This window comes from Tachypleus tridentatus, chromosome 10 (assembly GCF_004210375.1).
Source record: "Tachypleus tridentatus isolate NWPU-2018 chromosome 10, ASM421037v1, whole genome shotgun sequence".
In the NCBI taxonomy this organism is placed as follows: Eukaryota; Metazoa; Arthropoda; class Merostomata; order Xiphosura; family Limulidae; genus Tachypleus; species Tachypleus tridentatus.
In genome coordinates this window covers 135,946,984-135,969,196 of record NC_134834.1, presented here as the reverse complement: position 1 = coordinate 135,969,196, position 22,213 = coordinate 135,946,984, and the positions used below count along the sequence as shown (strand labels likewise).

Below are 22,213 nucleotides of genomic sequence, written 5' to 3'. Positions count from 1 at the left end.
TTAAACTATTGTTTTAAATATGTAGGTATTTGTGGAAAACAGTAAAAAAGCCCTAGAAGCAGAAGAAAATCGAAAGAATGAAGGAGGCTGATCCTACTCTTTCATAGTCTCATTTTGAAGAACAAAGCACCTTTATTTATATATTAAAGTATCTTTTGCATCAAATATGAATCTAACAGAAAGCATTTTCTATACTTTTGGATGTTTTTATGATTATTAGTTAACTTTAGTAAACATACAAAGGCTAAGTAAGGATACTTTAGACCAAGTTCAAGCAACATTATTTTTGGTATAGACTGCCAGGTTAGGCTGTGCAGGCCTAACATTATTGAAGTATATGTTATATTTTATATCACCTTGATCAGATATTAGAGTAAAAGCTCTGTCACAACTCATCAATCAAAGAAATATAATTTTAGCCTTTGAGATTATTTTTTTCAATAAAAAATATTTTACCTTTTGCAGAGTTAGCAATGTAAATTTAAAGTTAATAGACTTCAGTGATGTTGAGAAAACCCACTTGTAGAGAAAAATATATATGTAAAAATGGATCATTTGGGTTCAGATAATTTTTTACGTAGAGGAGCGAACAACGTTTCGACCTTCTTTTCTTCGGTCATTGTCAGGTTCACAAAGAAAGGAAGAGGTAACTGACCGGAAGCTGTCCACATGTTTGAAAGGGGTTGATGTAACTGAGTGTCGGAATGTAGAGTTCCTCTACGTAAAAATTTCTCAATGCAAAGTTAATAGACTTGTTTACTTAAAGCCATTCTACAGAACAACTTGAATTCAACACATAATATTTCATTAAATATCTACTTTGCAGCATTTCTAAATAATTTCTAAAAAAAAACTAGAATATAGCTGAACATTTTTTATTCAGTTAAAGATTTTCTTTAATATCACTAAGAACTTCATATGAAATGGAAAATTCTCAATTATCATAGCTGTTTCTATTAAATTATTCATTCTTTTCTAAAGAGACAATTAAAATGTTTTTGAAGAAAATATCAAAAAGCAAATCTTGATCTTATCCTGAAAAAATAATAATAATTCTTGTTGACTTGATAGCCAAAATTGATAATTTAATGTTTTCACACATTACTCTCAATAAAACATTGTAAGTGAATATACCAAATACAGTAGTCAGTATGATTTTTTTTCCTTTAATATTTAAAAAAAAGCTGTTTCATGCAGAGGTAGAGAAAAACTAAATTATTTATTTCGCAAATTTTTGTGAAGTGTCGGTATAACTGTTTTTGCAAGCTCCTAATTCATATTTTCTAGCTTAACTAATATGGTTCTTACGGCAAATTGTAAAGTGTTATTAGAAATTTATTTTTTTCAGAATAGTTTTCAGTGAGAGAATATATTTTTAATGAAAACTGCTGAAATTTAACTTTTCGTAACTTTCATATTATAATATTTGCTTGTAAAATTTCCTGTTAATTTTTATAACTCTTGCCTTCAATTTTTAAAATTACTAAATTGTTAAACTAAGTTTGGGAGAAGAAATGCCACTTTAAACTTTTTTACCATTACCTTGCTTTAAAATTGAACTTATGAATATGCTGTTGTTTGTGTTTTTTTTTCATATCTGGCAATTGTGCTATGTAATTTTGCACATGATGCATGATGTAGCAATGAATAGTGAACAGAAATAAAAGAGGAAAGAAAGCAAACTTGAAAATGTATTAAATTTTGAAGAATGCCATTGAGTATAATCTAAGTTTAATTTTGATAGATTGTGGTCACAGATATTTATGGCAAATTTGAAGAGAAATTATTTTGGAGATTATTATGTTATATTTGTGTGTGTTTATGTTTGTTAAAAGAAAACTTTAGAGGATAAAAAATATATTCAGAAATTCTAGTTGTGTTTTCAAAAAAATTTTACTTTGATTGATTTTGATGCAAAAAGTAAGTTTCTGTAATTAACACAACTCCAGTATAATATATCTTCATATTGTGTTGTATAAATAGAAGTTAGTAGTAGATATAGTGAAGAGTCAATAAAAATAACAGTGTATGAGGGAAAGATGATGAATTTAAAATTAGAAGATATTTATTAATGAAAAAACTTGGTTACAAGTACATAGTTATAAAACATATTCTCTTATATTATAGAACTTATAATCTACTGATTAAAGTTGTTTGGTTATTATTTTAGGCCTGCTTCATGTTTGTTCAATGGGTATCAAAGTTTCTGTGATTCATCTGTATGAAACTTGTTATTTAGTACTACAGTATTATTTGTGTTTGTTTAAAGCAGCAGTGTGTGTGTAAACATTGGAGAGTTAAAAGTATGCATATATGCACAGTTATTCATAATTGTGTGAGAATACTATTATTTGTTATCACTTATACATAAGATGTGGTCAAGTGTGCCTTTGTCACAAGGTTTAAGAAGTATTAAATATTTTAAATATTATGGATATTTAAAGGATTTTATATAGTATAATATAAGATTGTTAAAGTTTGGACATAAAATGTATTGTTGATGTTTTATGTACACTTTATTGTAGTGAGTATTATTCACCAGAAGTTGCCTTTTTTTTTTCTGAATACTAAACATCAAGTAGGAGGTTGCACAAACTTTTGTTAATCTCAAACTTGCTGTTGGTTGTAAAACAAAAATAAAATTCAAGAGAGCATAAAAGGAGTACATTTTATTACAATATAATAGGCTTATGACAAAAACATGACATCTAAGAAAAATTTAAAAATACAGTTATAATATGAACAAAATTTTTCTTTTAAAATATTTTATAATAATTTTGAAATAAAAATCAAACTAAGCAGAAAACAGAATGAATTTAAATAAATATAACTTTTTAATAAAATTTTAAATTGGTATTTCATAACTACCATCAGAAGTACAAAAGTATACTTGTATATACATACTTTACTTTAAAGTAACTATATAACACCATTCTTCTTAAAATGATTTTCCTTTTACTAGGATATACAAAAATAAACATACTGTAAATATTTATATATACAAACATAAAATTTTCTACATACAAATTTTAAAATGTTATCACAATTAAAGCTACCTGATAAGACATTTATAATTAATCTGTTTGATCACCTGACTAAATGTATATATACATATATTTATCGGGTGCTCTTTGGACTGGCAAGCAGTTTGGATGTTCACACTATATGTATGCATACACAAATGTCATTTTCATCTGCTATGGAGTATTTCCTGTTAAAAAAACAAACTATAATATCGGTTTAACTTTATAGTTGTTACTAGTCTTTTAAATAGTTTTTTCATAATGATAACTAATTTCAAAAGAAGGCCAAATTCATCAGGATTATAATTTTTGAGAGAGGTGATAAACCATAACTATTTTGTTGAGATTGTGAAAAATATTGGCAGACACAGTTGGATGATAAATGACTCAAGACTGATAAATAATGGGGGCTCAGATTTAGATGGACTGCACTAAAAATATATTGCCCTTCACGTAATGAAACCAGAGTTATACAACTTGAAAATATTTCAAATACAGTCTAGAGTTGGTAAACTTGACCGTACTGACAGTTAAACACTCGAACCATGAAGTTCTTCCAGTTACTTAATTTTTAATGATAGTAATCGAAAATATTTACACGAGTCAGTGTTGATGAAATTAAGAAAAAAAATACATCTTACCAAGAAATGTGTATTCTCGTGCATTAGGTAAACCCTTTAGCACGCATGCACACAGGGCGCTACGGTTAAGATTCATGCTTGTGACTTCTTTCCATTCGTTGGTGGTAGTATCATAACTTTCAACATATGGGACAGTAGTGTTCCCTGTGACATATATAAAAGAAGATTTAACTTAAATAAAAACCTTTAGTGATGCACACATTTGCAATCTATTTCAATTACGTGATTAAACTTGTTCTTCTTATCCCCTCACGTGCATTTTCTGGAATTAATGTTTATACGGTTGCCGATATTTAATTTAAATACATTTAGCAAAGTAATAGAACATTGAGAAATATGAAGCAGGCAATCAGTCAAACAAGATAAACTGAGTAGATTAAGAAGATAGCAAAGTACTAACGTTGAAATATAAAAAGCAGTTAAAATGATTAAACACTGAGTATGTGAATGATTTTGTATTTGCATGCAAAAAGAACTCGGGGAAGCAAACAACTAAATCTTGTACTTCTGACATTAAATATTTACTTTCCTGAAAGAGCCTTCCAAGCTAGAACACTTATCTGTTGTCTTTTTTCAGTATGAAAATTAGGCCTTTTATATTGTTGATGAATTGTGGAAATCTTGATCGAATAACTTGTGATGGAGGAAGAAATGAAAAGTATAGAATACCATGAGCCAATTGCTTTTTATTATTATCCAAAACACTGTATATTGATAAGAAAATACTATGCATATGTAGTTGAAAATATTTTGTCTTTTATTTATGCGTTTGTTTATAAATTATTTCCACAAATATTATCACAATTATAGTTACCTGATAAGACATTTATTACTAATCTTTTGGGTCACCTAAATATACATATATATAGTTAGCAGGTTCCCTTTGGACTGGCAAGCAGTTTGGATACTTACAGTATAGATATCCATACACAAACGAAATTTTCATCCACTATGGTCTATTTCCTGAATACTTGATTTATCGATCTATCATATAGATAGATTTTTGGCCCGCAAGGAAATGTAACTTAAATATCATGCATGAAAATGATAAAATAGGAAAGGGCATGAACAGTACCAAACTATGAAATCTAACGATCATTTGTAAGATGATGGTGACATCACATGACGCGATCAGTTAGAGTTATGTTTTCTCTGATTAGGGTTGACAGTGTAATCTTGTTGAGTGTTTTACATCTGTATTAACGTATTATTCACGATGACAGTTAGTACATCTGAATAGCAGTCTGAACATTTATGGGTATAAATAATGAGTTTAGTTACAAAAAGTATCTATTCTATCAAGAAACTAACAACCAATAATCAAATTTCTTACTACAAAGAACTTACCATTGAATCCTCCAATTACAAAGAGGATATTGTCAACTATACCAGTTGTGAAATTGCTCCTAGGAGTCAACATGTCGGGAAGATCTGTCCAGTGATTTCTGGTGACATCATATTTAGCTACTATAAACACAAATAGAATCATGTCAAGCACAGTGTAGAAAATAGTTTTGCACGACTTACACAAATACCACGTTGTAAGTACAATGTAGAAAACAACCTTATTTAACGTATTCAAATACAATCGTGTTAAATAAACAGTGCTGAAAATAGCCTTGCACAATCTACATAAACACCACGTGTTAAGTACAATGTAGAAAACAGCCTTGCACAACCTATACAAATACCACATGTTAACTATAATGTAGAAAATAGCCTTGCACAACCTATACAAATACCACATGTTAACTATAATGTAGAAAATAGCCTTGCACAACCTAAACAAATACAATTGCCTCAACTATTTTGAGAATCTTGCAGTTACTGTCCATTCAAAGATTCATCCTCTCGTTTCTTAGTTTTAAGAACTTCGAAAAGCAACAAACGATCAAAATCCAGTCAAGTAAACCTATGTCTCGTTGTTATATCACCATTTACTATCTTCTATAGACCTCACCGCTGTTTAAAGATAAAAGTTTTCCCAGATTTAGAAATTAAAAATGTTGAAACGTCTATTTAACGCAAAGGTTTGACTTTGGCACTTAAAAACAAATGTATGTTGAATTTACATTTCGTGAAGGAAATGAACATTTTTCCTGAAAGAATTCTGGTTGCGAGCACATTTTCACAACTACAACAGTGAAAATACATACTCATAGGAGTATTCATCCTCAGATTTGAGACTTTAATTGATGCAGAAAGCAACAACCACTTTTAATACTTTACCATCTCATGGTCTTTTTATGAATTAGAAAAATCTTCACATTTTACGAAATGATCCACTAACAAGGAATTTTTTCACTAACTGATCACATGCAAATCCTTTACAGCAAAACCACATTGCGCTACTTGTTGTGTCCACTACTGGGAACAGAACAATGGATTTTAGAGTTGCAAGTGCATAGACTTACCATTGTCTCACCTGGGGACCACTAAATAATTTAATTGTTATCCATACCCATAAGTAACTTATGCCTTCGTGATACCTTTGTACATTCTAAATTATCTAATACTAATAAAGGTCTCATTAGTCCTGAATGTTGTCCTTGTACCTGTCTCCATTATGTAATTTGCGATTACATTGATAACTACTTTCTTAGTTAGACCTCAAAGTTTATCTGTTTGTTGAATTTAGCATAGAGTTACTCGAGAACTGTTCGTTTGTTTTTGAAATTCACGCAAATCTACGTAAGGGCTATCTGCGTTAGTCGTCCTTAATTTAGCAGTGTAAGACTAGACTAGAGGGAAGGCAGATAGTCATCACCACCCACTGTCAACTCCTGGGCTACTCTTCTACCAACGAATAGTGGGATTGACCGTTACATTATAACGCCTCCATGGCTGAAAGGGCGAGTATGTTTGGTGTGATGGGGATTCGAACCTCTGACCCTCGGATTACAAGGCGAGTGCCTTAACCACCGGCCCATACTCGAGAACTACCTCCATTAGCGATCCCTAATCTTGAAATGAGAAATGAATGTTTGTTTGTTTTTTAATTTCGCGCAAGGTTACACGAGGGCTATCTGCTCCAGCTGTCCCTAATTTGGAAGTGAAAGACTAAAGGGAAGGTCATAACCACTCACCACTAACTTGTGGGCTTTTTTTTTTTTATCAAAGAACAGTGAGACTAGCCTCAAGGCTGAAGAGAAGAGTATGTTTGGTGAGGTGGGAATTTGAATCTGAGACCCTCAGAATGTGAGTCAAATGCACTAACCACAAACGAAAGTGAAGGTAACTAGTATTACATGCCCTATGTCAAAACTTAGGTTATTTTTTCAAATTATACAATGAAATTTGACATTATTGTAATAATACAACCATGGCTACAAACTGTGTAACACAAATTTACTGATTTTTTGCCGTAACAAGCCCAAACAATGTAACTTAAGATTTACAGTCTGGCAACTAACTATTGATCATGGGTCTAAAAGTCAATTTTCATCAAATAATCTTTCACTTGTACATGAGAGATGGTTACTTATTTAGAAAGGTACCAAAGATAGTACAAGTAGTACATCCACACTGGGTGCCGCTCCATAGGGGCACAAGTTTGAACCTTTGAAAGTAAGGATAGATTAAATGCTTTAAGGAGGGGTGAAGAATTTATATTTTCCACAGAGCACCATCAATGATCACTGCAGTCTTGTTTCCAAACATCAATGTCAACATTTCAAAAGATTAACTTATTACAATATATTTCAAGTTAGAACCCATTTCATTGTTTCCAAAACTCAGTATCAACATTTCCACAAATGTATCTATTATAATATGTTACAAACTGAATCCAAAACCACTGTTTTCCAAGCCACAATAACAACATTTTAATATAAGACGAACTTATAAAAATATTTAACAAAGTTGATCTCTACCACAGTTTTTAAAACTCAACATAAATATTCCAACCACTGAACTTACTACGATGCACTACAAATTGACTCTCTTATCATTTTTAAAATTGAACACAAAAATTCTAACATTTGAGTGACGATTGAACATACTTCGTTATATTGCAAACTGGAAGTGAATCTTTTAGTACAACAGAAAATATCTTTGAAGTATGTTAATGAAAATAAGTGAGAGTAATCTCTGTCTGTATAACTTACCAGTGGCTAGTCTTGCCATCCCATTAAATCCTCCAAGAACGTAGACAGCATTATTATACACTGTTAAACTTACTCCACTACGAGGAGAAGACATATTTCTGATGAATGTCCATGAGTTTGTCAGTGGATCATACATTTCAGCACTATTAAGAACCTCGTGACCATTAAAACCCCCAGCCACATAAATTTTTCCTATAGAGAAGAATAAAGTTTTACTATATTATAAGTACACATATGAATATTTGCGTTTTACACATAAACTATAAAATCATGTTATACATTGTAAGTGATACCTTAAGGTTTTCCTTGCATAATTCGATCACGTAATCAATGTTGAGAGCTTAATACAGGAATAAGAAAGAACATATTATGAATGGTTTAACTCGCTAATTTTAAAACTATAGGAAAACTTATGAATAGTAATAATAACAATATACAGCCACATAATTGTAAAAACTATCTTTAGCTTGGATGGCTGCTTCAACATATCATGGCATTGATTGCACAAGATATTGCTTGTAACCATTTGTTAGTGAGTGCTGTGTGGTTTGTAGTTGGCCCAGAAAGAAAGGAAGCTTTGGAGTGGTTGTGATGCATTTTTTAAAAATATGCTAGATAGAATTGGCCTAGTCAAAGTAAATATATAAAGTCACTGTCACGTTCTGTAGTACATCCCTATACATTACAGGACTGATGGATGATGACAATGAAATCCAGAACGATTCCATTCTCATACAGATACAGAAGAAGCACTGAATTTTGAAGTTGGTCTGTGACAATGCCTGAATATTCATGTGATGGCATCTGGCCCTGAAATAGGAAAAATGGGCCACAACCATGGAAACCAAGCATGCCCCAGGTTACGGCATTACTTTCAGAAACCTGGTCAGTGAGAATGATGCATGTGCGGTTAATGTTTCAGCAGATCTCATCCACACGTAAGCCTTTTTCTCTGTTGCAAATAGAATGAAACGTGATTTATCAGATGATATGACTTTCTTTTCATTGATCTTTTCTTCATTCACGATGCTCCAGTTAGTATTCAAAGAAAGTTTCTTGTTATTTGCACTCATTGGGTTTTGCACATTGATGAAATACTACCAAAGTCCATAACTCATAGCTTCTGCACATTGTTTGAGTGGAAATTGGTATGTTCAATCAAAATTTGATGGTTACTGTTATTTGGTCAACTGTTACGCATCTGATACCTTTCACAACAAATGACGTATACCTAAGGGCTCACTTGTGATCTGAGTTATGTTTCCAGTGGTAATTTTCTACAAATGTTGTCATTTCAGGAATACCAATAACACTGTCTTGATGAATACACTGATCACTTCATTGAGGAACCAACAGGTTCAACAGCATTCATTATCATGTGTGAAGTCACTGCGATCATTTACCTGTCTTATGATTGATATCGAATGTATATATAATTCTCACACAGCATATAGTTGTGTGATAGGTTATATTACATACCACATATTCACTTAAAAACAATTATAACCACTTCAGTTTATGCACATATATAAGAAAAAATTTATTTTTACTTACATTTTCTAATTTTTCAGTGTGATACTAATGTTTAGGTTTCTGAAGATAGTGATACTACTATTTAGGTATCTGAAAGTTGTGATACTAGTGTTTAGGTATCTGAAAGTTGTGATACTAGTGTTTAGGTATCTAAAAGTTGTGATACTAATGTTTAGGTATCTGAAAGTTGTGATGCTAGTGTTTAGGTATTTTAAACTTTTAGTTACCATTTAATGCAGCAGCACTCGCATCACTGCGTTGCCGATTCATATTTGCTATTAGAGTCCACTGATTCCTTTGAGGATCGTAACTTTCACCAGTATTTGTTCTAACACGACCATCATAACCTCCAATAGCGTAGATTAGTCCATTTAATACAGCGATACTGATGTAACATCGAGCGACATACATGCAAGCACGCTCCGACCACTCGTGTGATGTACAATCATAACATCTCATGGAGTTGAAGCACTGGTTTCCATCAAAACCACCCACCATGTAAATATATCTATCTAGTGCTGCGAGACCATGATAAGCTCTGTAATAAAAAATAAATAAAAACATAAGACCACATTTCATTATGTTTAAACAAAATATTTTCTTTAGTCCTATGTTACAAAGGAGAAATGAACTTAATTCAAAAGTATGAAGTCAAGAAAAATACCAATTTTATTTACAGTTAATATTTTTGTTTTGAAAACGTCATTCTGATTTGTATGCATGCATTAGATCTTCATAGTATCTCTATAAATAATATGGACCTATCACAAATTTCTCGGTTAAACATTGCAAATCTCAATTTGTTAGAAAGATCTGTGCCTGAGGTGTCCATGTGGCGTATTGGCTTTCAAATTCAGAATATTCCTGCCTGTTTTTTATTTATTCAAACATTTTAATACAATGAGTATGCATGTTAAGTTTTGAACAGCCTGCGCATGCGTGTTTTAAGCTTAGCATGTATACTCATTGTATTAAAATGCATATTCACAAAGTGACAAGCATTCATACATTTCAATATAATTAGCTAAGTTTACCTTCACTACAACTTTACATTACCTTCACTACAACTTTACATTACCTTCACATTGCAATAATTTAGCTTCGGTTAGTTTCATAGCGTGCTATAAACACCTTTTAATAACTTTTTTCTTTACAACGGGTTTTATTCTTGATTTTTATAGGATACTTTGTCGAAACTCGAAACTATGTCATACACTGAAAGTTCTTAATTGTTTCATACACTGTACACTATTATAAGTACCATTACTACACCTTATTGTTTAATTTCCGTTTAGTTTTACTAGTTAAAAGTTACGCACGTGTAGTTTTATTATATAGCCTTAAGTCTACGTAAATTTGTATTGATCGCGTAAACAGTGGCGTAGCTAAGGAGGGGGGGGGGACAAAGGGGTACATCCGTCCCCGGGCGCAGCATCAGTAATGGTAGGGGGCGCCAAATTGATGTTATATAATAAGGAATTATGGCTTACATTTTGTTACGAGGGGGCGCGAAAACTGACTTGTCCCCGGGCGTAAAAAAAAAAAAATCAAATAAGCCAGAATTTTTCGATCTATCATATTATGCTTGCAAGTAAATGGAGCTTAAACGTCATGCATGAAAATGATAAAATAAGCGAAGGGCATGAAAAATAGCAAAACATTTTATGGTCTGTGGCTACTATACAAATCATTGTTCAGCAAAATAGTGTTATAAAGGTAATGGAATAGCACATCATGTGGTAGAAAATGGTACAATGTGTTTTCTACTTCCTGATTTAAAATGATTTTTTCGCAAATTTAAAATGTTCTTTCAGTTTAGTCTGGACGTGAAAAGTTATTCAACTAAACACACCTTAACTTTGCGTCTTACCAGCTTTATTTGGGATTTTATCCACTAACTGGCCATTGAATGAGTTTCTTGTAGAAAAGAGAACTCATGAAATTTAAGAATAGAAAGTTCTCTTTTCAATCAGCAAATCAAATGGTACAGGATTTCGTGCACTTTCCCACAAGGAAACGAAGGTCACGTAAGTAAGTTGTTTCATGTATAAACCTAGCTTAAGATGTATTTTCTTACTTAAAAATCCATATTTCACTTGGTTTAACAGATCTGGCTGCAGCTTTTCTTTACTAAAAATAAGACTGAGAGATTTTATAACATTTTCAAATAAACCTACAAAATGAAAATGAACCCACAGTTTAAAAACAATATTGACAAACAATGAATGCTTAGCTTTCAAATAACCTAATATCAAATAAAACTACATTTTACGAGATTCTCTAATGAATAGTTTAGTCGAAAATGTTATAAAATCTCTTTTTATTAGTTAATAATGATAGTTTTTCCAAACACTTTGTAATTCAAAGCTTTCTTCCGGACAAACTCAGTTAGAGATCACATAAATAAACAAACATGCACTTCTTAACTCGGTATCCTTCTAATATCAGTCCAAAGTGAATACTCTGAGAAATACTAAGCTAAAAAATACCACGATCACCAAACATAACTTTTGTGTTTACTAACACACAAACATGGTGTTTCTAAGAACCCCACGATCACCAAACATAACTTTTGTGTTAACTAATAAACAAACATGGTGTTTCTAAGAACCCCACGATCACCAAACATAACTTTTATGTTAACTAATAAACAAACATGGTATTTCTTAAAACACCACGATCACCAAACATAACTTGACTATATGTTTACTAACACACATACATGGTGTTTCTAGACTGGTTTGGTTTGTTTTGAATTTCGCGCAAAGCTACACGTGGGCTATCTGCGCTAGCTGTCCCCACTATCCACCGCCAGCTCTTGGGCTACTCTTTTACCAACGAATAGTGGGATTGACCATGACATTATAATATCCGCATGGCAGAAAGGGCGAGCATGTTTGGTGTGGCGAGTCGAGTGCCCTAACCACCTGGTTATGCCGGACCTGTATTTAAGAACCCACGAAAGAAAACAAAGGAGAATACGTTATATGTTAACTACACGACATATGCTATATCCAGTACAGAAGAAGCATTTTACCCAATACTAGGATTCATCAGGCCGTTTGGAATGTAACAGACTTACGTAGTGCTGTAGATGATACGTGTCACCACTTTTTATAAAAAGCGACTGTTATTGAGTGTTGTTGTTTTGTAGGTTTTGAATTTAGCACAAAGTTACACAATGAGCTATCTGTGCTTTGCCCATCATAGGTATCAAAACCCAGGTTTTAGCGTTTTAAGTCCGCAGACATATCGCTGTGCCACTGGGGAGCGTTATGAAGTGAACCAGACTAAACAAATAAATTGTAATTTTTATCAGTTTTTATTTCAGTCATTTACAAATCAGACTTTTAGGATAAAAATTAATAACAACATTTTAATCTTAACACTCCTACGAAAAGACGTTTCTAGCCCTGATTTCTCCAAGCCCGTTCCCTTGGCTGTGGTTTCGCTAGATAGTAGATAGGGACAGTGGGAATCTCGTTAATCCATTCATTAATGGATTTAAATGGCAATTTCATTTAAATACAAAATTATTAGCCTAATATTAATAACCTTTCAAGTTTCTCTGGGGCCTATTAGGCCCCACTTTTCGTAGGAGTGTTAACACCAATTATTTATTAATATTATATTTTACATTCCACAAAACCAATATTTAGCGTTCTTAGTGAATAACTATGAAATCTAATGATCTCTGTTTTATAATCGATGTGCATTTCATCCATATTCAAGGCTTTTAAATATTTTAATGTGCACTAGGTGTTGTCCCCCAGTGGCACAACGGTTCGTCTGTCAACTTACAGCACTAGAAACTGGGTTCGATTACCCGTGGTGGGCAGAGCACAGATAGCCAGCCCTTTGTGTAGCTTTGTGTTTAACAAAAAACAAAACACTTGATGTTTTAACTTACGTAGCTTATATTTCTAACACCATTCTGTTATAACTTGTACATTAATTTAAAAAGTACTACCTGCTAACCCTATTGCCCATAAGCTTTATATGGTACATTTCAAAAATAATGTCCTCAGAATGACTGCTCTAATAGCCCTGGCCAGAAACTACAGACAAAATTTCAGAATAAATGAACCACCTAAATAAACAACACATAGATACAATTCAAGGCACTGGTAAATAAAATATAATCTCCATTCCCTAGATGTAATGATCGACAGGGCATATCACTTATATACTAGGGAAGTTTACTAGACACCCTTAAGTACAGGTTAACAACACAACTGTAGATGAAATTATTTCAACAGTGTAAAACCGGTTTTATGAACTATCCAGTCTTTAGATCACAAAAGATATAATACAGAAGAATTAAGAACCACGTAAAAATGTGATCCTCCTTGATACCTCTTGAATGCCCAATAAAAAAAGAAAATAACTACAGACACGCAGCCAGTTATCTAGTCAACAGCTCCTGTGATAAAATGGTAAAGAATATGGAAGCAGTATAAGTTCAGAACAATGTCAAGAAGCTACAATACAATAACGTCATAAACAATACACGCAAGATCACCTAAAGATTCAATGGAGAACAAAAAGCACCTTTTACAACATTGTTTGTAAATTCGGACTCCAACACACTACAGAAATAATAACAAGAGTCAAAATTAGGGATCATAATAGACATACAAAACTGTAACACTGATCTGTCTTCAACAAACTTTCATTTAAGAGATGGCGATCATGCAGTAAATGGAACATCGTCAAGGTAACAGTACACAAGAAAAAAGTATTAAACTTTCTACATCGAACTGACCGATTATTCATTCAGTTAACCAAACATAGAAATCAGCAAAACTTGTATAACCTTTTTAAACCCTTTAACATAGTTAGTCGATTTGGCCAACTAAAGAATCAGAATCATATCCTAACTATTCCAACCACATACGGTTCTCAGAACTTCTCTGAATTTGAAGCATGTTTGTATTCCGAAAGTAGGATGTAAATTGGTGAATAATTAATATCTAATAATGGTAAGAAAATATAACCAATAAGTAATTAGACTTCGTTTATCCTATAAATTACCTACTAACAATGACAAAGACACTGATATTATAAAGCAAACTTCCCATATTACCTTAAAATTCATAACAAAATACGTTTAATCTACTTAAAACAACTGTGGTATTGGTTTTCCATGGCAGAAACTTAATAATCTGTTACATCAGCACTGGTCTGAATTATTTTACCTCGGCATTGTGTCGCTGTGGGTGCTCAAAAACCATCGGTTCGCCCTGCAATCATATGTCTCCATTAAGCTGGTAGCACTTCCACTACTCCATCCTCCAATAACAAATAAAATCTCGTAAGGTACGCGAGGACGCAAGAGTGGATGCTGGAACTCTAAAACAGGTCTGTTGGATTCATTTGTTTCCATTTCTACAAGAAGCACAGACGCTTCAAATAATGCTGCCTGGCATTCATAGCTGTCTGTAACATAGGGGTGTTTCAAGACATGGTCAACAAAATACCTATATAAAAAGGAGGGAAAGTAATGAAAATATAGCGCATTTTAAGTAACATGAATGTAGGTAACAGAAAAACAAAACTAATTTTAATGAAAACTTTGAAATACACCAATTTTTCACAAAATGTATACTTAATAATGAAGAACATTCTTCCCGCTATTTTAGGAATAATTTTGAGGCACTTTTTCTACGTCTTTGGATTCGCTGCTAATGCAGTGAGCAACGTGTGTGAGTAAATGCGGTGTACTAGTAATATGCTATAGTAGGTTAATCATTTATCAAAATTAACTATGTGTCCTTAACACTAGTGTACTAGTAAACATAAGTCCAAGCAAAACAAAGGCCATCTAAAAGCAGAATATAAATTCAAAATCACGTGACCTGCAAAATACGTCTTACGTTTAGAAGCATTGTAAAAGACGTATCATTCTTACGTGATCAAACAATTTTATTACATTTTCTAAACGGGAATTACATTATTACACACTGGAACACAACGGTTTCTTTTAATTATATGTTATTTTACAGTATTATACAGATCAATCGCGAATCACAAGTTAAAGAAATAATTCCAAATTAAGCTTTTTTAAACTTGTTTAGTCGCCAGACGATCTTAAATGAGTAGCCCGAATATCACGAAGAAAAATAATTAAACAATACAATATTTTTCTGAAGTATGAATTTATTGTCATTAACTGGTGTGGCAGTTATCCTAACCAAATGTGAAAAACTACTGTAAAATGTAAAAGTATGTTTAAAATACATGAAAGATAATTTTAACATAGCCATTTATTTTTAACTATTTAAAGAAACCAACAAAAAACACTTATACAAGTCTCGTTTTGACTAATTTTCTGTAAAGATGACGTAGAGGACTGTTTTACAAAATATATTTGTAAATAGTTCCTGAGGTAGCTTGTTTTATGAGAGGAAAAAAATCTGTTAAAACTATTCTAGTTATAATTGTTGGTAATTGATACCTGTTTCTGAAAATATACCTACTTTCATCTATTCTACAACATTTATTAAAATTACATTCACGAAATATAGAAAAAAATCAAATAACTGTGTCATTCATCTAATTATTAACTTGAAGAACCAAGAGTGTCGATTAAATGGCTTTTAACATCTACAGCTGCAAAAACCATAACATGCGTTATTTATATTAATTTTTATTTTACACAATTTATACTTTTTTACATTTTTCTCTTAATTAACCCATTACGGATTTTAACTTAGAGGCCTGCGAATTCGAAATATGCATTGGTATAATACAAACGTAAAAAACAATCTACAATATAGAATGATTTTCATTACGATTATTATGCTTATTGGTTTCATGTATTCATTTGTTTTATGTTTACAATCACAATTTTTAATGTATTACTGTTACTCGAAGCAAAATTACCCTAGACGTTTTTCATTTACTCACCTGTAATTGCACAATCCAAACCTAATGGCACCGAGTAACGTCGGTAGATGCCGCTTCCTGTTTTCTGGATCGTGATCGACCCAATGAATTACACTGATGAACGCTTGATCTTCACCTTCAATGTTCAGTTCATCTGTATTCAAAATAGCCTCCAAGTCTTCAACTCCTAGAAATGGAAACTCCGGACTTCGGTTAGATACCTATATCCATACCATTAACTCATTAATTCGGTAAAAAAGCAGCTAGCAGCTGCAGTATTTTGTTATTCACATATAAGCATTATTTCTAGCATTTAGTTCCAATCTCAAGTACGCAAGGTAGCTTCTTTAATCATTAATATTATTGCCAGCTGCAATTTCAATGTTTCACTACGCATATTTCTTTACTAGACGGTACTTTGATCGTGATGGTGGTAATAATGCAACAATTATATTATTCGTAAAAATTAAGATCAAGTAATTCTTTGAGATACCTAGATATACGCGTACTGAGTAATAGTATGTCAATGATTTTCATATCAGTGTTAAACAGAGAGAGTTATGATGTCTCTTCGGTCACTTGATCGATTAGAACAAGTTTTGTATTTCAGTTTGGAGTAAGTGACGTTAATGTGATAATGTATGTTCAAATTGAAAATGTTATTTGTGAACTAAGGCTCGGTTTATAGCGTTGGAACTTCGCAGACACACCGCTGTGCCACGAGGGAGGGGAGGGGGCGAATAAAAATGTGTCAAGATAGAAAAGCATGTAACATATCTATTTTGTAATAAAACTACGCTCATTCTGTTATAAACATTTTTCTATATATGTCACAGTTACATTAATGTTTTGTTTTTGTTGTTTAAGCAATACAAAATATTTTGTGCCACGTGTATATTTTAGACTGAATATTTATCATAATGGCACTGACACATCAAGGACTTTGGACTGGAAGGAGCTACCTGTAAAAATTTAATTTCTCGTGTAATTCTGAGACAGAATTTATTGTCAAAGTCAATCTTATTCTTAAATTGTTTCTCTGATAAGCCACACATAACGATACAGATTAACGTAAACTTCCTTTTTCAAACATTAAGCGAAATTGTGTAGTTAATAAACTTCTATATTGACACTTAGTGATAGCATCAGAAGTAAAGGTACAGTGCATTTTGGCTATCTTGCTGCATAGCTTGACTAGCCAGCAGGCGACATTAAAATGTCGTGGATAATTATTTCATCTTATATGAGTACTTAGTATTGTCAGCATTTGTAAAAAGAAGCTGTCATGCCGGCGTGTGTAGGAGAAATACCTTCCAAAAAAAAGACTCGCATATATACTTTGAAACGAGATGTAAATATCCACGCCAGTTCGAAGTTACCACCAAGTAAATGGCGCTGTTGCTCATTGTAACTTATAATTAAAGAACAAAAGATTTATTCACTTGTGGAATGTTACACCCTCCAACTTCGACTCTTGTTTAAGGTATATGTAACAGTTAATGGCATATCATTCTGCTCCCTTCTTTCTTTCCAGCCGTGATTTGGAGGAACCACTGTCACTCTCAGTCATTTAACAATGTCTGCCAGTTCGAACTTCAACACATAGCAATGGCGGCCACATGCGCACATTCCCCTCAGTGTTAAAGAGTAGTATTATTTATATCTATGAGTACCAGTGTACTATTAGCCAACAGGAGTTTGGTTTCCATGTGAGCTAGTATTATACACTTACGCAGAAGACTAATACACATTGTTCTTTTAATTACATAGATTTGTGTATTAAGATTGTTCAAATAACTTCAGGGAGAGGTAGTATTTATGGCTATGTATTTTAATATTTTAATTGAAACGTTTAGTTTGTTAGAAGAAACTTTAACATGGTATAATAATGATGCTTAGAAGTTTCCGAGTTTTACAAATGACATAATGTGATGAATAGGCAATGTCTTGAGTTTTCTAAATGTGATAAGTAACAATATTTTAACACCAGATAGTAAGTTAGTGAAAACTAGTTAATCAATAAGTCAGCCGATTGATGAAATAGTTACTGAAACTGTTGCTTTGTTACCAATAGATTAATCAGTGTGCTCGTCAGCAAATTTGGGTTGTCTCGTAGAAATTCAGTAAGTGTTTAGTTTTATTTGTGAATTAGGTCTACCAACAAATTAAGAGATAGCTTTGATATTACGTTATTTTTCATTGTATAATAAAGAATAATGCAATTAATGATAGAAACCGTTACAACAAGTACAATACTTTTAAAGCTAGAGAAGTCTTACATTGTAAATTATTAGTTTTTATAACTGGACGGACGTTTTTTATATATTGGTTTCGTAAACTGATTTCCACGACCTGTCAATAGGATGTGACATGCTGGTGTAGTTATTTTGATGTTGTTTTCAATTAGCACAAAGCTACACAATAGGCTATCTGGATATCCACCATGGATATCGAAACCCGGTTTTTTAGCGCTGTAAGTTAGCAGACACACCGCTGAGCCACTGGGGGGCACGCTGCTGGTGTAACAGATGGCTTCAAAAATAAGTGTCTGTGTAATGCTATATAAGAAGGTCCAAGGTTCAGACAACGATTCCACTAAACACATTTCGCACTTTCAGTTACAAGTGGCCCAGTATGACCATGTGGTTAGAAGCTTGACACGCAATCTGACGGTCACGAGTTTCAATCCCCATCTCACCAAACGTGCTCTCATTTTTAGCCGATGGGGCGTTATAATGTGATGGTCAATCCCACTATTCGTTGGTAAAAGAGTAGCCCAAGAGTTGGCGGTGTGTGGTGATGACTAGCTGCCTTCCCTCTAGTCTTACACTGCTAAATTAAGGGCGGTTACAGCAGATATCCGTCGTGTAGTTTTGCGCAAAATTGAAAACAAACCAGTTACAAGTTCATTATATAAGTGACAGTCAACCCTGCTATTCGGTTCAAAGTCTTACAAAACCCTGGTAGTGATTAGTTTCCTTTCCTCTGTTCAGAAACTCAAAATTAGGAACAACCATACTTCAATCCTAAATGCGTTTTAATTGGGTTTTTAACCCATGTGTGCATAACATTCGGTTCGAATTGAAAATGCCAATGTCGTTAACATATGCCCACTGGTATGTCAGCAGTAACATTACGGACTTACAACAGTCAAATCTAGGACTCGATTCTCAACGATAAAAGAGCTCATGTACTTTATTTTTCAACTTTTCAATAATATGATAACACTTTAAATATACAATATACTTTCGAAACTGCATCAAGTTTTACACATAAACATGCATTTGAAACACAAATTCTAAGTTTTTTAATTTTATTTTAAACACACTAATCTTTTAGCTTATTACTTATAAACAGTTTTGTTTATAATTTTATAGTAACGAACTTCGTAAAGGACAAAATCAATAACTGAAGTCACCAATCAACCAAACACTTATCTTTAACATATAAAATACATTTTTCACACATAACCAATAAAACCTGTAAACATCCAAACTATACATGTGCAAAATCTGATCAATACATAAGCTATTTCATAATTTATAACTTTAAAATAAACTTTTTATGAAAGATAAAAACTAATTTTCACATACATTTTTCAACAGTTCATAACTTATAAGCATTATTTTTTACTCTTTGATTTTGCATTAAGTTCCAGTCAACTCTACACGACACACTAGGCATAAGGTATTATATGTTCAATTTTTAACATTCAAAATTAGTTGTTTAGCTTTTTACTAGTTACTTGTACCGATTTAATTAAATATTTATTTAAAATTATTCTCAATACTATTTAATAAGTATTCTTACCAGTAAAAAATTGTAAAGCAAAAAGTTTCTTGCTGAATTCTCTAAAGAAGGACAATAGTAATGCTTTGCAATCTTGTAAATTCCTACACAGTTGTCTACTCTTAGGTGACACGACAGAAACCGACAACATTCTCGTACTATTCCAGCAACTTGAAACTGATCAGCTGCTGGAAGAAGTTTTTCTACATTATTTGAAGTAACCGAAACGTTCCTAGTGTAAGCATATTCTAAAATCAAACTCATAATTTCGGCAGTAATGTTTGGAATCATGACGTCTTTTATTTCTTCTCCTGATAAAGAATTGGTAAATAGAGCTCGAAAGAAAGGACCAGCGGTAGAGACGATTGCTCGATGAATCCAAAATTCTCCACCATCAGGAGTTCTAATCACACCATCGCAAAGCTGCCGTCTTACACGAAGCTCATCAAGTACAGAACTCATGTCTTGAAAAACATCTCCACTTCCTGACATTTTAAGATATGATCGAAAATCTGAATTAAGGATGTTGTTTTGTTTTTTCTTTCCCTACTTTTCCTGCAATACTTTCGTCTCGATATACGACCTCTTCTTAAATCTTCAGCATTTGATAGGACAACCGTTTCCTTCAATACATTGTATTTTCGGAGATTGAAATATTTTTGATTTTTCTTGAGCCACGTGATTTAAGCGTTCTTGCACGACATTTTATAACAATGCACAAACTGACGCAATAATATCTTTATAATACATATTCCTATTGTCAGGTAGATTGCTCTTATACCTTATTACCAAAATGAAAAAAAAAAGTGTATTTTTCATAAAATATAAATTTATCAACACAGTTGTTTTCATGGTAATATTTGTCGAATTTTGCTTTGGCCCAACTTCATTTTTTATATCAAATAGTAATATTTCGCCAGATTTATTAGGTATAAATATGGCTTTTGTTATTTTGAAAAGAGAGTGACATTGGCCCTCCATGACCATGCTACTAACATCGTTTTCGTACGGATAAGAGATGTTTAACCACTGTCCAGTAGAATAAAACACACAAGATTTATAACTCAGATGTGTGTTTTGTAATGTACATATAATAACTTTTTGTATTTAGATATACTACATGAGTATACAAGTAAGTGTTTTTCTGCCTAAACATTATTTTAAAACCATAACAAAAACTTAAACATAAGCCTTACGAACCAGATTCAAACGGATCGTTAAAAATTTGACGTACTGTGAATATTTGCTTGGCATGAATTTAACAACATGCTGTGCGTCACTCATATATGATCGACGGGGAAGCGAAGTGTTAATACATTTTTGGAAATAGAATTATTAGATTAACTAAATTGTTACATATTATCATTTATATCGGACGAATCTCCGATTTATTATGTTACGTACGTTACATATTACTATTTTAAATATTCATAAGTGTGAATTTGACTTTAAAAGTTAATTAAATGTTAATATGTATCAAATTTATATTTGGCAACAAGAATTATACACACATTTTTCTTTTTTAACACAAATATTTTTCAATACACATACACACAAAATACAATTTATAATAACGGCTATTACTAATAGTCATTACAAATGATGGTTAATATGCAAAAGTTTTACAAACTTACAAACAATAGTGGGTCTAGAACTGAATATTTTATCAACGATCCAGGTCCATGACGAATAAATTAATGCTGAGTTGACACTGTCACGCCTCGATTAAGTTAACAGTCTTAGTTCCTGTTTTGCTTCACACCTTTACAAGTTCACTTCATACTGAAGAAGATATTTAATGTCCTCGTAGAAATAGTAGTGTCCGAAGTAATTCACTGAAGTTGAACAGTATGTAATGTTCGAAAGCTGCAAATGCTCCTAGTCCAATTCTGTATGTAGTTTTCCCGATTAATAGGCTTTAGTCACAATTATAGCTTCCGAAGGCTATAGCACACAGACTGCAGCTGTCCAATAATATTTTTATTCTATTTATAACAGGGGTGGCCAAACATATAATGTGGATCACAATTAGTATAAAGGGTAAATAAAAAATTGTCAAGCTTTATAATCATTTACTGGGTATAAAATGAGAGTCCACTGGATTAGAACGTAAGTTTAATGTTCATGGTGAGTAAATATATTTAAGAATTTAAATCCTAATTTTAATGCTAGATTTGAGTCAGGGATTAAAGAAATTTTGGATCAACAAGGATTACACAGAGAAATTGTGCTG

At 32.4% G+C, this 22,213-nt stretch overlaps 2 protein-coding genes across 7 annotated transcripts in view; one reads left to right on the top strand and one right to left on the bottom strand.

The window, feature by feature from the left end:
• Nucleotides 1-3,212, top strand: part of LOC143230401 (choline transporter-like protein 1) — a 92,483-nt gene extending 89,271 nt beyond the window's left edge. For all 6 annotated transcript variants that reach the window (XM_076463906.1, XM_076463905.1, XM_076463904.1 and 3 more), the window contains one exon: nt 26-3,212. In XM_076463906.1, coding sequence (XP_076320021.1) covers nt 26-91 — 66 coding nt within the window. In that variant the 3' untranslated portion in view covers nt 92-3,212. The remainder of the gene's footprint in view (nt 1-25) is intronic.
• LOC143228514 (kelch-like protein 10) lies at nt 3,074-20,743 on the bottom strand. Its single transcript, XM_076459760.1, has 8 exons — nt 20,002-20,743; nt 16,213-16,412; nt 14,502-14,783; nt 9,531-9,841; nt 7,771-7,962; nt 5,012-5,131; nt 3,665-3,808; nt 3,074-3,211 (listed from the first exon to the last, which is right to left on the bottom strand). The coding sequence occupies exons 1-8, from the start codon at nt 20,470-20,472 to the stop codon at nt 3,198-3,200; spliced, it is 1,734 nt and encodes a 577-aa protein (XP_076315875.1). The 5' UTR covers nt 20,473-20,743; the 3' UTR covers nt 3,074-3,197.
• Nucleotides 20,744-22,213: the final 1,470 nt, after the last annotated feature.

What these genes read in the sequence shown, in the direction of transcription:
- LOC143228514 (XM_076459760.1), bottom strand. Translation starts at nt 20,472, where the DNA reads ATGTCAGGAAGTGGAGATGTTTTTCAAGACATGAGTTCTGTACTTGAT. An exon ending in TTTGGATTGTGCAATTACAG is followed by an intron (nt 14,784 to 16,212) that starts GTGAGTAAATGA and finishes CTTTTTATATAG; the next exon opens with GTATTTTGTTGACCATGTCT. An exon ending in CACAGCGACACAATGCCGAG is followed by an intron (nt 9,842 to 14,501) that starts GTAAAATAATTC and finishes TTTTTATTACAG; the next exon opens with AGCTTATCATGGTCTCGCAG.